At 40.1% G+C, this 12,851-nt stretch overlaps 1 protein-coding gene across 1 annotated transcript; it reads right to left on the minus strand.

Moving 5' to 3' along the window:
- Positions 1-10,419: 10,419 nt before the first annotated feature.
- Positions 10,420-10,726, minus strand: LOC134391257 (coiled-coil-helix-coiled-coil-helix domain-containing protein 7-like). The gene has a single exon (XM_063115275.1). It carries the CDS (start codon positions 10,675-10,677, stop codon positions 10,420-10,422), a length of 258 nt encoding a protein of 85 aa, XP_062971345.1. The 5' UTR covers positions 10,678-10,726.
- Between the last annotated feature and the right edge of the window lie 2,125 nt (positions 10,727-12,851).

Consider the following 12,851-nt stretch of genomic DNA (forward strand, 5'->3'; position numbering starts at 1 on the left):
TAAAAGATTAAAGTGTTTCTTAGGATCCCATATATTAATTCTATTCACCCTGATGTGCTATTTTTCCCTACCGTACACTGATGCTTCAGGGAATGGCAGTAAGTCAAGCTGAGTCATATTTTCATCCATACCCAAGAACTGCATCCTACTATTGATTCCAACCCAATCCCATTACCCAACCAGTTTGACCTTTAACTCTTTAATAATCCCAAATGGACCCAAAAGAGTCCCTTAAAAAGGATGTTTCTATAGTGCCTCTCCAGTTCCTTCTCAGCAAAATTACAGAGGAGAAAATTTCCAGGCTTAGCAAAAGGAGAGAGATGCAGATCCCAAAAGCAGCAGAAGTGGGTATTTGGCAGGTTACTTTGGCTTTCTTCACCAGCAGCAATGAGGACCAATATGATACTTCAACCAAAATATCAACTGAATTAAGGATGGCTGTTTTTAAAAAAGAGCAAGGAAATTTATTTTCAAAGTACTGGCAACTCATCAGAGAGGACAAATCAGCTGTAACGTCCTGTTATACGGGCATTCCCAGCTCTATTCGTATTCTACAATGACAGGAAATGCATCTGTCTAGTGTTGGAAAGACACTAGAGGACTTAATTATCTGAATCCCTCCTCCAGTGGTAGAATAAGAAGGGTGTAGCCCACATTACTACTCCAACCAAGACCTGGTCAGAAGGCAGTAGGTCTGTTCAGGGAGCCAACAGGAAGCTTCCCCAACTTGAGCCAGTTGGATGGGGATGAAGCTTGCTTCAGATGGAAGTCATTTGTCCTTTTCCTCAGACTCATTGAAATCAGCGGCTTAGGAGAGCACAAGAAAGGTGATCTTGCTTACTCTGATCTAGGTGCTGAAGTCCAGCTGCTCAAGTATTTAAAGGAAGTACCTGGAGTTGTCTGGCTTGCTTAGATGGGGAGCAGGGTCAGGAAGAAAGAACTGCCCATAGAATGGACAAATGAGAATTTAAGATGTGGCACATTTACTAAAGGTCATCAATGCTTTCCAAAATTCCACTAGGAAATTCATGTATGCATGGGTGGAGGCTCCACCAAATCTGAAAATTTCCTTTCAGTTACCAACACAAACAGGTTTCAACAAAGTTGTGCCTACACAGCAAATAACTTTGGAGAAGGGGAAAAAAAATGAATTCCAAGTACAAGTAGTAACATTGGATCATAAAAAGTCTAAGAAGTACCAGATATTCAAATATAGTCATGTGCCAATTAACAGCATTTTGATCAATGATGGACCACGTGTATAACAGTGGTCCTGTAAGATTACAATGGAACTGAAAAATTGCTACTGCTATGATGATCAGAGCCAAAGCAAAAAGTTTGTTTGCAGTATTGAAAGGAAAGGATGGACTCAACTCTGATGTCAAATTTACTGCTAGCTCTGGGGGTTTTAAATGATTCAGGAATTGCTACTCATTACATAATGTGGAAGTGAGCAGCAAGTCTGCCAGTGCGGACGTGAAGGCAGCTGAAAATGTTTTGAAAACTCTAGATAAGCTGACTGTGGAGGAAAATTACTTGCCAGAGCAAATCTTCAATACGGATGAAACCTCCCTTTTCTCGAAATAGATGCCTGAAAGGACTTTCATCTGTAAGGAGGCCAAGTCAATGCCAGGTTTCAAGGCTTCTAAGGAAAGTATCACAGTCTCACCGGGGGCAATGTTGCAGGCTACACGTCGAAACCCTTTGTGATGTGGCACAGTGGGAACCGCAGATCCTTCAGGCACATCAACAAGCACAGGCTGCCAGTGAACTACAGCAGCAATAAGAAGTCTTGGATGACTCAGGTCCTCTTCCAAGACGCCCTCTTGAATTGCTATGCCAGACAAATGGAAAAGTCATGCTTGGAGAACAACATACCTTTCAAGATTTTGTTTACTGTTGATAATACTCCCACACATCCTCCTTTTATTGGTGATTTTCATCCTAATATCAAAGCATTTCTACCTCCAAACACCACCTTTTTGACCTAACCAGTGGATCGAGGAGCTATAGCAGCTTTTAAGGTCTACTACCTGAAGAGGACCTTTGTCCAGGCTATTGCTGCAACTGAGGAAGACAGAAGACACTGGTGCAATTCTGGTAGGATTACAACATCTATGACTGCATCAGTAATCTTGCTTGGGCTTGAGGTGAGTATGAATGGTAACTAGAAGACACTTGAGAGGTCCATCTGTGACTTCAAAGGATTTGCCAACAATGAGGAGGTTGCAAAAATCTAGGCTGTGGTTGAGATGGCAAACTTTAACCTGGGTGTGGATGAGGATGACATTGAGGAGCTCCTCGAGGTGGTTCCTGAGGAACTGACTAATGAGGAGTGTTGGAACTGGAACAGAAACACATAGCTGAAGACGAGGCACGAGAAAAGAAAACTGCAGGACAAGAAAAAGAACCCCCAAGAAATACAGTGAAGGGCTTAGCAGAAGCTTTTGCAGACCTCAACAAGCTCCATAAAAAGTTTGAAAACATGGACTCCAACACTGAAAAGTTTTCATTAATGGAGAGGAATGCTCATGGTGCATTATCTGCTTACAAGCAAATCTGTGATGAAAAAAAAAAAAAGAAAGAAAGAAAAAAGAAACCAAGCAAACCACATGGGCATAGTTCTGAAAAGAGTGACACCTGCTGAAGAAGAGCTTCAGGCAGTTCCTTCAACAGGTGTTCCAGAAGGTACTGCTGTCATTGGAGATGACAGCTCCATGCGTGTTACTGCCCTGAAGACCTTCCAGTGGGTCAAGATGTGGAGGTAGAAGACAGTGATGTTGATGACCCAAGCCTGTGTAGGCTAGGCTAGTGTGTGTGTTTCTGTCTTAGTTTTTAATTTAAAAGTTTAAACAGTAAAAAAAAAAAAAAAAATTTAATAGAAAAAAGCATATAGAATAAGATATGAAGAAAGAAAATATTTTTCGTATAGCTGTACAATGTGTTTGTGTTTTAAGCTAAGTTATTACAAAAGAGTCAAAAAGTTACAAAAATTTAAAAATTTATAAGGTAAAAAAAATTACAGTAAGGTAAGGTTAATTTGTTATCAAAGAAGAAAAATATATTTTTATAAATTTAGAGTAGCCTGAGTGTGCAGTGTCTATAGAGATGACAGCAGTACACAGTAGTGTCCCAAGCCCTCACACTCAATCACCCCCCACTCACTGACTCACCCAAAGCAGCTTCCAGTCCTGCAGGCTCCATTCATGCTAAGTGCCCTACACAGGTGTGTTATTTTTTTTTTTTTATCTTTCACAGCGTAGTTTTTCTGTACCTTTTCTATGTTTATCAGCACCGCACTCTCCCGAGTGAGCCACGGGCTGGCCCCCTTTTCTATGTTTAGATACACAGACACTTACCATTGTGTTACAATTGCCTACAGTACTCAGCACAGTAATATGCAGTATAGGTTTGTAGCCTAGGATCATACAACCTAGGTGTGTAGTAGGCGATACCATATAGGTTTGTGTAAGTACACTGTATGATGTTCACACAGTGATGAAATTACCTAAGGATACATTTCTCAGAACGTATTCCTTTCTTCAAGCAATGCAATGCACGACTGTAAGTAATTGTTTGGCAAAACACATTTCTAAAGGTGTTTTGTATGTGGGCCCTTGTTTTGCTAAATGTCTCTCAGAAAGGGGTATCCTCCTTGAGCGTGTTTGAGTTGTCACTCAGTAACTTGCCTTTCGCACTTTTCCACTGGTTGGAAGAGAAAGAAATTGCTAGTGATGACCCATCCTTGGAAACACTATCTCTAGAAGTTCTGTGTAACAGCCCAACAACGTGGAGGTATGCTCAGCGTTCTGGGGGAAAGTAGTCTAATGCCACAAACAGAATTGGTGCTTGTGGGGTTAAACTACTTTACATAGGCCATAGTGACCATCTTAGGATAGAAAAGTGCCAAGTCTTAGCCAGCTGAGAGCATCACCCAGGAGCGCAGCAGGCTCGCCCAACAACAAGTCACTGGTCTGTGCAGTACCAGTGACCCCAAAACATGGGATCATACACAGTACCCCCTCCCGACTTAAGCATGTCAGAACAGTAACCCTGAGTTGCGTAAACCTTTGCAAAGTTTTCAGAAATTCTACACTCTAGGATGCTCACTCAATACAATGTTTTTTGTTACTTTGTTTAAATAAAAATTATACTTTTGTGTTAGGTAAAATATACCTGCCAGGTATAGGTTTCAAGTAAAATACACCTGCCATTGATGAGTTTGAGGAAGGAGAAACACATACTCAGTAAACAATGTGAAGAGATCTGTAACTGAAAGATGAATGGAGGACAACAAGCGTGAAAGAAGACAGCCAAAAAGTATCTGGAAAAAACTAGGCTTTTGCCTTCACTGTATTTGAAATGCCTTTCTCCAAATACTCTGTGTTGCTTACTGGAAAAAAAAAAAATCAGTCCAATCCATTCTTTGCCAGGCTGGCTTTTTGAGCATATTCAGTCAGGACATGACAGACCCCCTCTTTGCCTATGTCCATTGCCTTCCTGGTCCCTCCACTCAACCAAGGTCCAGACCAAACTGTGCCTGGCAGAGAAGCCTCAGTCTCTCACGCAACATGCCTTGCAACACGCCACCTCTGCCTAGGAAAGCAGGAAGAGGGGAATTACTAGCCAGACAAGAAGAATCACTGCTGTGAGTGGAGGGAGTGGGAGGAAGAGAAAGAGAAAAGAGAGAGAAAAAAGGTAAAGGGGGAGAGAAAGAAGAAGTGGGGAGTAGAGAAAAGGAAGAAGACGGGCGAGGAAGAGGAGGGGGGGAAAGGAGGGGAGAGAAAGCGAGAGATTGGAAAAGGAGGAGGAGGGGAGAGGGAGAGGACAGACTCTAGAATCTAAAAAACAAAGAACAAACAACAACCTGGCTCAAACCCAATTTGTGTTTATTTGCTTGTTTACTTTAATGTGATACAAGCAGGGAAGGGAAAAAAAAGTTTTGTCTTAAAAAAAGGATTAGAAACTGGTTCTGTCTTCTAAAAGGTGAATGTTTGAACTTACTTTTTGGACAGGTATTTCTATTTCTTTCTAAGGAAAGCCACCTCCTGTGCAATGAAAACAAGTAAACGTTCACTGAGGGCAAAACCCAAGCACCATGAAGCGACCTGAATGCAGACTTTTTAGCCTAAGAAATCCTGCTATCTCTTTTCTGGCACATAATCAATTTCTCAGTGGAGCTTTGTCTTTCTAGACCCTGTTTCCTCTTGAAGAGACATCCCTTCTCCCCCATGTAACATATAAATATGTAGATTGTTTGATGCCTTTATTTTCATACCAGTTTTTTGACATTGGATGTGATCTTGTAATTGTAAACACAAGTGTTAAATAACATTATTTTGAAATAGATTTATGTTTGTGGCCAAGACATTGGAGTTGCTCTGGAAACAATTCTAGTAACATTTCCTTGAATATAACATAAATGAGCATTATTTTAACTTAATTTTAGCAGAGATGGTCTTTACTGAAGAGGAATTCACTTCTAGTGATCATTCTCTGAGGGTCACTCTTATATCTAGAATACTTTTGAGTCTGGTCTCATAGAGCACCCTGCTTTTATAGGCCCACTCAGCTATGGAGGTACAAGAGTTAAAAATGCCATGAAAATATAAGTGTTTTGTTTTGTTTGTTTTTAGCTGTTTGACAATCATTACCATGTCTAATCACTCTGTTATTTCGGTGAACATAGACAGAGCCTTTGGTGGGAAGCACAATGTGTAAATACACAAGTTAGTTTAGTGGGTCTTTTCACAAGCTAGGCCTGTTTGGGCATAGTTAGGTTCAAAAGTATTTGGTTGAATTTTTAACTTTCAATGTGTTGGTTTGACTTGTCTATGTGCTTCTAAAAGTATGTTAAAAACAAATCAAATCAACTGATTGTTTGGCATCATAAACCAGCCACTCTGTCGTTCCCCCTGCCAAAAAACATCATTTTGTTGAATGTTTTATATTTCAAGTCAGACGCTTAGGCTTTTGTTAGGCACGTGCTGGGGCTGGCATGCAGTGCGTACAAAGGCAGAGATCTGATGGGAATGCTACTGTGCAATGGTACACACTTGTGTGTGTTTATGCACAAATGCCTAAAGCTATATGTATATATGTGCATATATATGAAATGTATTATACACTGAGGCATGAACTAACCCTTGGCACTGTGATTTAGAGCAATTTTTCCAAATGAAAAATTTCCAATTCCTTGATTTCATTTGTCTATCCTTTTTAAGTCAAAACCTACTTTTACTCCCTTCAGAGGATCATAATTCATAATATGTGATTTGTGTCTCAAAAATTTCTTGGGTACTTGAGGGGTATAATTTTGCTTGACCTTGATACCATTAAAGGCTTAATAATGAAAATACAGTTGAATTTATTCACTTTCAGTGAATGAAATGTGGGAAAGCAACTTAGTTCTCTAGGGCAGGAAATCTCTTTCCATGCATGGAGAGATTAGAATCCCCTCTCCCAACCTCCTAACATCTGGATATATTCATTTCCATAGGTAAAGGGACCACCAGCTGGTTTCCCCAGTTAGCTACACCTCACTGCAGAGTTACAGCCACCAGAAAGACTTATATACAAATATGTACTTTGCCAAGACGGCCCATTCCTGACATTGCAGAAGTTAAGACCATTCTCAGAGGAATGAGTGAGTTCCTATAGCAATGTGCATTTTCGCTCTTCTATGGACCGACCACTGAAGTATGGTGGATAGATAGACAGACAATGGATTTATATGCCACTGAAGGATTGTGTGTGTGTGTGTGTGTGTGTGCATGTGCGTGTGCGTGTGCGTGTGTGTGTGTGTGTGTGTGTGTGTGTGTATTCCTAGTTAAAGACGTGAAGTCAACCAAAGGATTGCTGGAGTCCTCCCCCTACTCTTCTAGCATTCTTCTGCCTTAAGAATTCCCTGAGAGTTAGCTTTGGTCCTTTATTCTTCTTTTCTACATACTCTCCCTGGGCATCTTCATGGGTTCCACATGGTTTCAACCACTGCCTATCAGCTAATGGATCCCAAACATTTATTTCTAGCTCAACCACACATGCTAAAATATTCTGCAGGTCCCCACCTTCATGCTCCACAGGCACAACATCAACGTGTCCAGAAATAACCTCATCCCTCCTCCTTTCCAGCAGCCCCATTAACACCACTTCTCACCATATCCTCAAAAATTTCTTGAGCACTTTGAGGAAATAATTTTGTTTGACCTTGATACTATTGAAGACTTCATAATGAAATGTTATGAAACATCCTGTCATGAGTCTTATCTACATTAGAAATGTTCGACTCAGCCAAACCCCTTTCTCTACTCACTGCTCACATCAACTATGTCTCCAAATCTTGTTGATTAAGTCTGCCTCAAATGCACCTCAGATCTATCCTCTCTTTTTATTCTCATTCTTACTCTCAAAATTCACCTTTCATCTCCCACCTGGATAACTACACAGGGACTACAAAGGTAGGATATTGTGTATGGGGCACAGGCATTGAATCAGGTTTAAATCCTAACCTGGCTGCTTACTGACTGGGTAACTGTGATGAGATGCTTAAACTACCTACATCTACATCTTCTTATGGGGTTATTTTGAGCAGTAAGTTTAATGATTCTAATGTTCTCAGGGTTTTGCCTCACACATAGTGGGTCTTCACTAAATAGCCACTCCTTACTAAAAGATTGCCCCAACACAAACCTCTTCCTACTACAACCCAAAGAGGTATATTTCTAAAAATAAAGATGTTGATGTCAGTCTCCTAACTTAAAACCCCTGTCTGTTACCTACAGCAAGATTTCTCAATAATGGCACTACTGTCATTTGGACCAGATAATTCTTTGTTGTAGGGCCTTGTTTTGTGTGTTGTAGGATATTTAGCAGTACCTCTGACCTCTACCCACTAAATGCCAGTGGTATGTCCTCCTTTGTAACAATGCAAAGTGTCTCCAGACATTGCCAAATGCAGATGAGAACCACTTTCCTGAACGACAAAGTCCAGGTTGTTAGCATGAATTACAAGAACTTTCACAAGAGGAGCCAATGCTCTCTTCTGCTTTGTTTCCTGTCATTCCATCCCATGCTCCCTATCCAGCCTCTGTCACTGGGCTGGGTCTTTTCACAAACCCTGGCCCTTCTATGAGCATGATGTTCCCTCTCTATCAACACCCTTCTCCAGCTTCTTCACCTAACAAGCCCAGCTCAAACATCACCTCTTCCCACAGTCTTTCACTTGACACCCACTGAATTTATTTTATACTTTTTGTCTTGCTCAGCACATGCTATGTCTGTTTACCTGCCTCTTTTACCGACCTTAGTATACCATAAATGGGAATTATAATCTATTCGTCCTCATCAACCCACATCACAGGTGTTCAATAAGTATTTTTAAACAAACTAGACTCTCATGGGCACCCCTATTTATTGAGTCTCCTCTTAGGGTAAGTAGTTTGTTCTACAATTTTTTTTTTTATCCATTGAAATATTCTCATCTTAATTGTCATTTGGTCAGAGCCCTTTGTGATAGCTAACCTAACAACCTCAGGCAGACTGTGTTCATAGAGTGAGTCTCCCTCATAAGAGTCCCTCTGTCAGAACAGGACTCTGGGTAAGCACCACCTTCCACAGATGACTTCCCTGGGTACATGTCTATCTTTCTTTGTTGTTGTTTTGTTTTTTATTCGTAAAATGAGAGTATTGATAGTGCTGATTTCAAAGTACAATTTTAAGATTAAGTGAGTTAATCTTTCTAAAGCACACATAAGTATTCCATAAAAATTGGCTATGATTGCTAAATTTATACATCTGTGTAAGACTGTTGAAATAATGCCTTTATCACATAAGACACTGCATTAGTCTCTTTCTGTTGCTTATAATAAAATACCCAGAACTGGGTAATCTGTAAGGAAACAAAATGTATTGCTTACAGTTTCTGAGGGTGGGAAGTCCAAAATCTAGGGAGCACATCTGATGAGGTGACCCTACAGCAATGCAGGGTGTCACATGACAGATGGTGGAGCAGAGGGAGAGAGAGTTCTTCATACACTCTCATTTTAAAGTCCTCAGAACTACACCCACTATTCCAAAAATGGACCAATCCATTCATGAGGGTGCAGTCCTCATAATCCAACCATCTCTCCAAGGCCCCAACTTAATTTTTATTTATTTATTTTTTAAAGTTCATAATATTTTTATTAGTTTAGCACAGATGATCACAACTTCTCATACTGAAATTTTTATTTTTTAAAAATTTATTTATGATCTTTTTTTACATTCTAAGATGTTGTTGTGGAGCAGTTGGGATGGAGCGGGAGAGAAACAGAGGGAGGGGGATTGGGTGGAAGGATAAGGAAGGAGGAGGGAATCATGGTCAAGGTTGATGGCACCCCCTCATTCCAACAGAGGAGCCCGGGGGGGTTCTGGCTGTAGTTCAGTCGTGGCTGGGCTCGATGCAGATATCTGGGCCCTTTTAAATTACCATAATAGGATTTCCTACCCTCAGCAGTTATAGTGGGAATTAAGCTTCTAATTCAATATAAGAACTTTGGGGGGCACAATTCAATCAATCCACAGCAGACACTTAGGGAAGTTTTGGTGACAGAAAAGGTTTTTGGAATCTGTAAAATCATGCCATATGAGCAACGCCTTATTTTAAATAGTCCTTGGGCAGGCCGACATCCACCATAGCACAAGTGCCATGAAATGGTGCCCACAGTTCTTCCACATTCCCTTCATGTATAGTTATACACATGAAATATACATGCATATGTAAGTGCTAACTTTATCCGCACATTTCACATGTATGCATCTGCATGTGTGTGTATAGAGTTGTTGTTTTTAAGTGCTGACCTTACTTAAACATGCTTACACACAACTTTCCCTCCACTTAAATGTCAGGAAGAAATTGGCCTCTGGCAATAGTTGCTGGGAAAGTTGAAGTGTCAGGCATCCCAGGGTTGAGAAGTACCCTCTCTACAGGATCTGCAAGAGTGTTTGTGTCTGTGCTGGCCTAGCTTTAATGCATGTCTTTAAAGATCAACCGACAAACCCTGAGGGGAATATGTGGAAGGGCAGACTGATGATATGTGTCCTATTTTTTAAATTTATTGTTTAATTGACAAATAAAATTATATATATTTATGGGGTACAAAGGATGTTTTGAAATATGTATACATTGTGGAATGGCTAAATCAAGCTAACATACATATTACCTCACCTCCTATTGCAGTAGATTAACTGGTCCCCCAAAGTCACTGAAGTTTCATCCCCACTGTGACTGTTAAGACGGTAGGAAATCCTGTTATGGTCATTAAAAAGTGGGGACTTGAACAGGTGATTAGATTGTAAGGACCATGCCCTAGGAGATGAATTTGTAAGTTGATGTTTTTTTGTTTTTTTTTTTAATTATATAAACAATTTTAATGCAAACATTCAATAGGGCATCTTTCCCATTGCTCCCAAGATTTCATCTCTTTCTACTGCTGTAGGCATAGGTGGATTCACTCCATTCCGTCTTCTCTGGATCATGACAGAATGCCAGAATCTCTGGCAGTTTTTGTACTTCAAGAAGTAAACGGAACATCTTTCTCTGTCATAGTTATTTTCATTCATGCATCTAATAGAAGCATCAGATTCCGACAGGCAAGGATTTATGTCAGGATCTCTCAGCCTCCGCATTACCACGGGCATCCTAACAGTCTTCTTCCTCAGGCAGCAACTACTCCACAACCCAGGACGTCTCCAGCTCCAAACACCGTAAGTTGATGTTTTAATGGTGGTCATGGTTGTGGTTCTGAGGGCTTCAGAATTAGAGCACATGAGGAGCATTCTCTCTCTCTGCTCCACCACCTGCCATGTGAGACCTTGTGGACCTGAACCCCTTCCCCCACCCTTGAATATTAACTGACTAGCTTTTCTGCTTCTGTAATTAGCTTGTGCAAGGTTTTACAAGCCCCTGCAGGTGGGACTTTCTGGTGAGGGCAGATAAAGGACTTCCCAAACCGCCCAAAGTTCACCCAGTACCGGGAAGGGCCTAACCACACAAGGGGTGGGCTGTTGGGCAATTCCCCAGTTCCTCATCTGTATACCACCTCACTGAAAGCCACCAATGAATTTAAAAGTCACCTCAAGTGACCAATAAGCTGTATACAACTCATCCTGTTGCCAAAGTCTGCCTACCAAACTGTATAAAAAGTGCTCGTGTTAAGAGCTCGGGGCCACTTCTGTCCTGAAGATGGAGTGACCCCAGCATGCTGGAATAAAAAAACCTCTTGCTTGATTGCAGCGATCTCTGTCTCCTGGTCTTTGCGAGATGAACCTTCCCAACAAGTAAGATTCGCGCTTTCGGGCCAGTCTTACAACCCCTGCATCACTGTCACCATAACCAAGGCCTTCATCAGATGTGTTCCCTGGACTTTGGACCTCCCAGCCTCTGAAACTATATGGAATAAATATTGTTTCTTTACAAATTACCCAGTTCCAGGTATTTTGTTATAAGCAACAGAAACGGACGAATACAGTTATTTTGTGTGTGTGTGGTGAGAACACTTAAAATCTACTCTCTTAGAAATTTTCAAGTATATAATACATTGTTAATAACTATAGTCATCGTAATGGTACAATAGATCTCTTGAATTATTCCTCCTGTCTAACTGAAATTTTCTATCTTTTGACCAACATCTCCCCAATTCACTCTCCACCTCTGTCCTCTGGTAACCACCATTCTACTCTCTGCTTCTGTGCGTTCAACTTTTTAGATTCCACATATAACTGAGATCATACAATATTTATTTGTCTTTTTGTGCCTGGCTTATTTAAGTTAACCTCCAGGTTCATCTGCATCGTCACAAATGATAGAATTGCCTTCTCTTTTTAAAGGCTGAATTGTGTATATATGACACATTTTCTTTACCCATTCATCCATTAATGAAGTCTTCAGTTGTTTATATATCTTGGCTATTGTGAATAATGCTGCAATAAACATGGGAGTGCAGATAATCTCCTCAACATAATAATTTCATTTCCTTTGGAGATTTACCCAGTAGTAGGGTTGCTGAATCATATGGGAGTTCTATTTTTATTTTTTTGAGGAAACACCATACTGTTTTTTGTAGTGGCTGTACTAATTTGCATTTCCACCACAGTGTACAAGGGTTCCCTTTTCTTCACATCCTCACCAATACTTGTTATCTTTTGTTTTTTTGATGATACCCATTCTAACAGGTGTGAGGTAACATCTCATTGTGGTTTCAATTTGCATTTTATTGATAATTAGTGATGTTGGGCATTTTTTCTATCTGTTGACCATTTGTATGTATTCTTTTGAGAAATGTCTATTTAGGTCCTTTGCTCAATTGGGTTTCTTCTTGCTACTGAGTTGTTTGAGTTCCTTATACATTTTGAATATTAACCCCATATCAGAATGTATGTTTTACAAATATTTTTTCCCATTCTATAGGATGTCTTTTTACTTTGTTGATTGTTTCTTTTGCTGTACAGAAGCTTTTTAGTTCAATACAATACCATTTGTATATTTCTGGTTTTATTGCCCATACTTGTGGGGTCATGTCCAAAAAATCACTGCCCAGACCAATGTCATGGAGGTTTTACCCTATGTTTTCTTCTATTAGTTTTATAGTTTCAAGTCTTACATTTAAGCCTATAATACATTTTGAGTTGATTTTTATACGTGATATGAGATAAAGATCCTATTTCATTCTTCTGCATGTGGATATCCACTTTTCCCAAATGATATGTGTCCTATTTTTACCACTTCTGGTTTGTTTTGGGGGAAAACTACTACTAACAAGGATCTTTGGTGTACAACTTATTCCAATGTACAGGTTATTCTAATGCTATTGCTT

The sequence above is a fragment of the Cynocephalus volans genome, chromosome 11, assembly GCF_027409185.1.
Source record: "Cynocephalus volans isolate mCynVol1 chromosome 11, mCynVol1.pri, whole genome shotgun sequence".
Classification (NCBI taxonomy): Eukaryota; Metazoa; Chordata; class Mammalia; order Dermoptera; family Cynocephalidae; genus Cynocephalus; species Cynocephalus volans.

What these genes read in the sequence shown, in the direction of transcription:
- LOC134391257 (XM_063115275.1), bottom strand. Translation starts at nt 10,677, where the DNA reads ATGCCCGTGGTAATGCGGAGGCTGAGAGATCCTGACATAAATCCTTGC.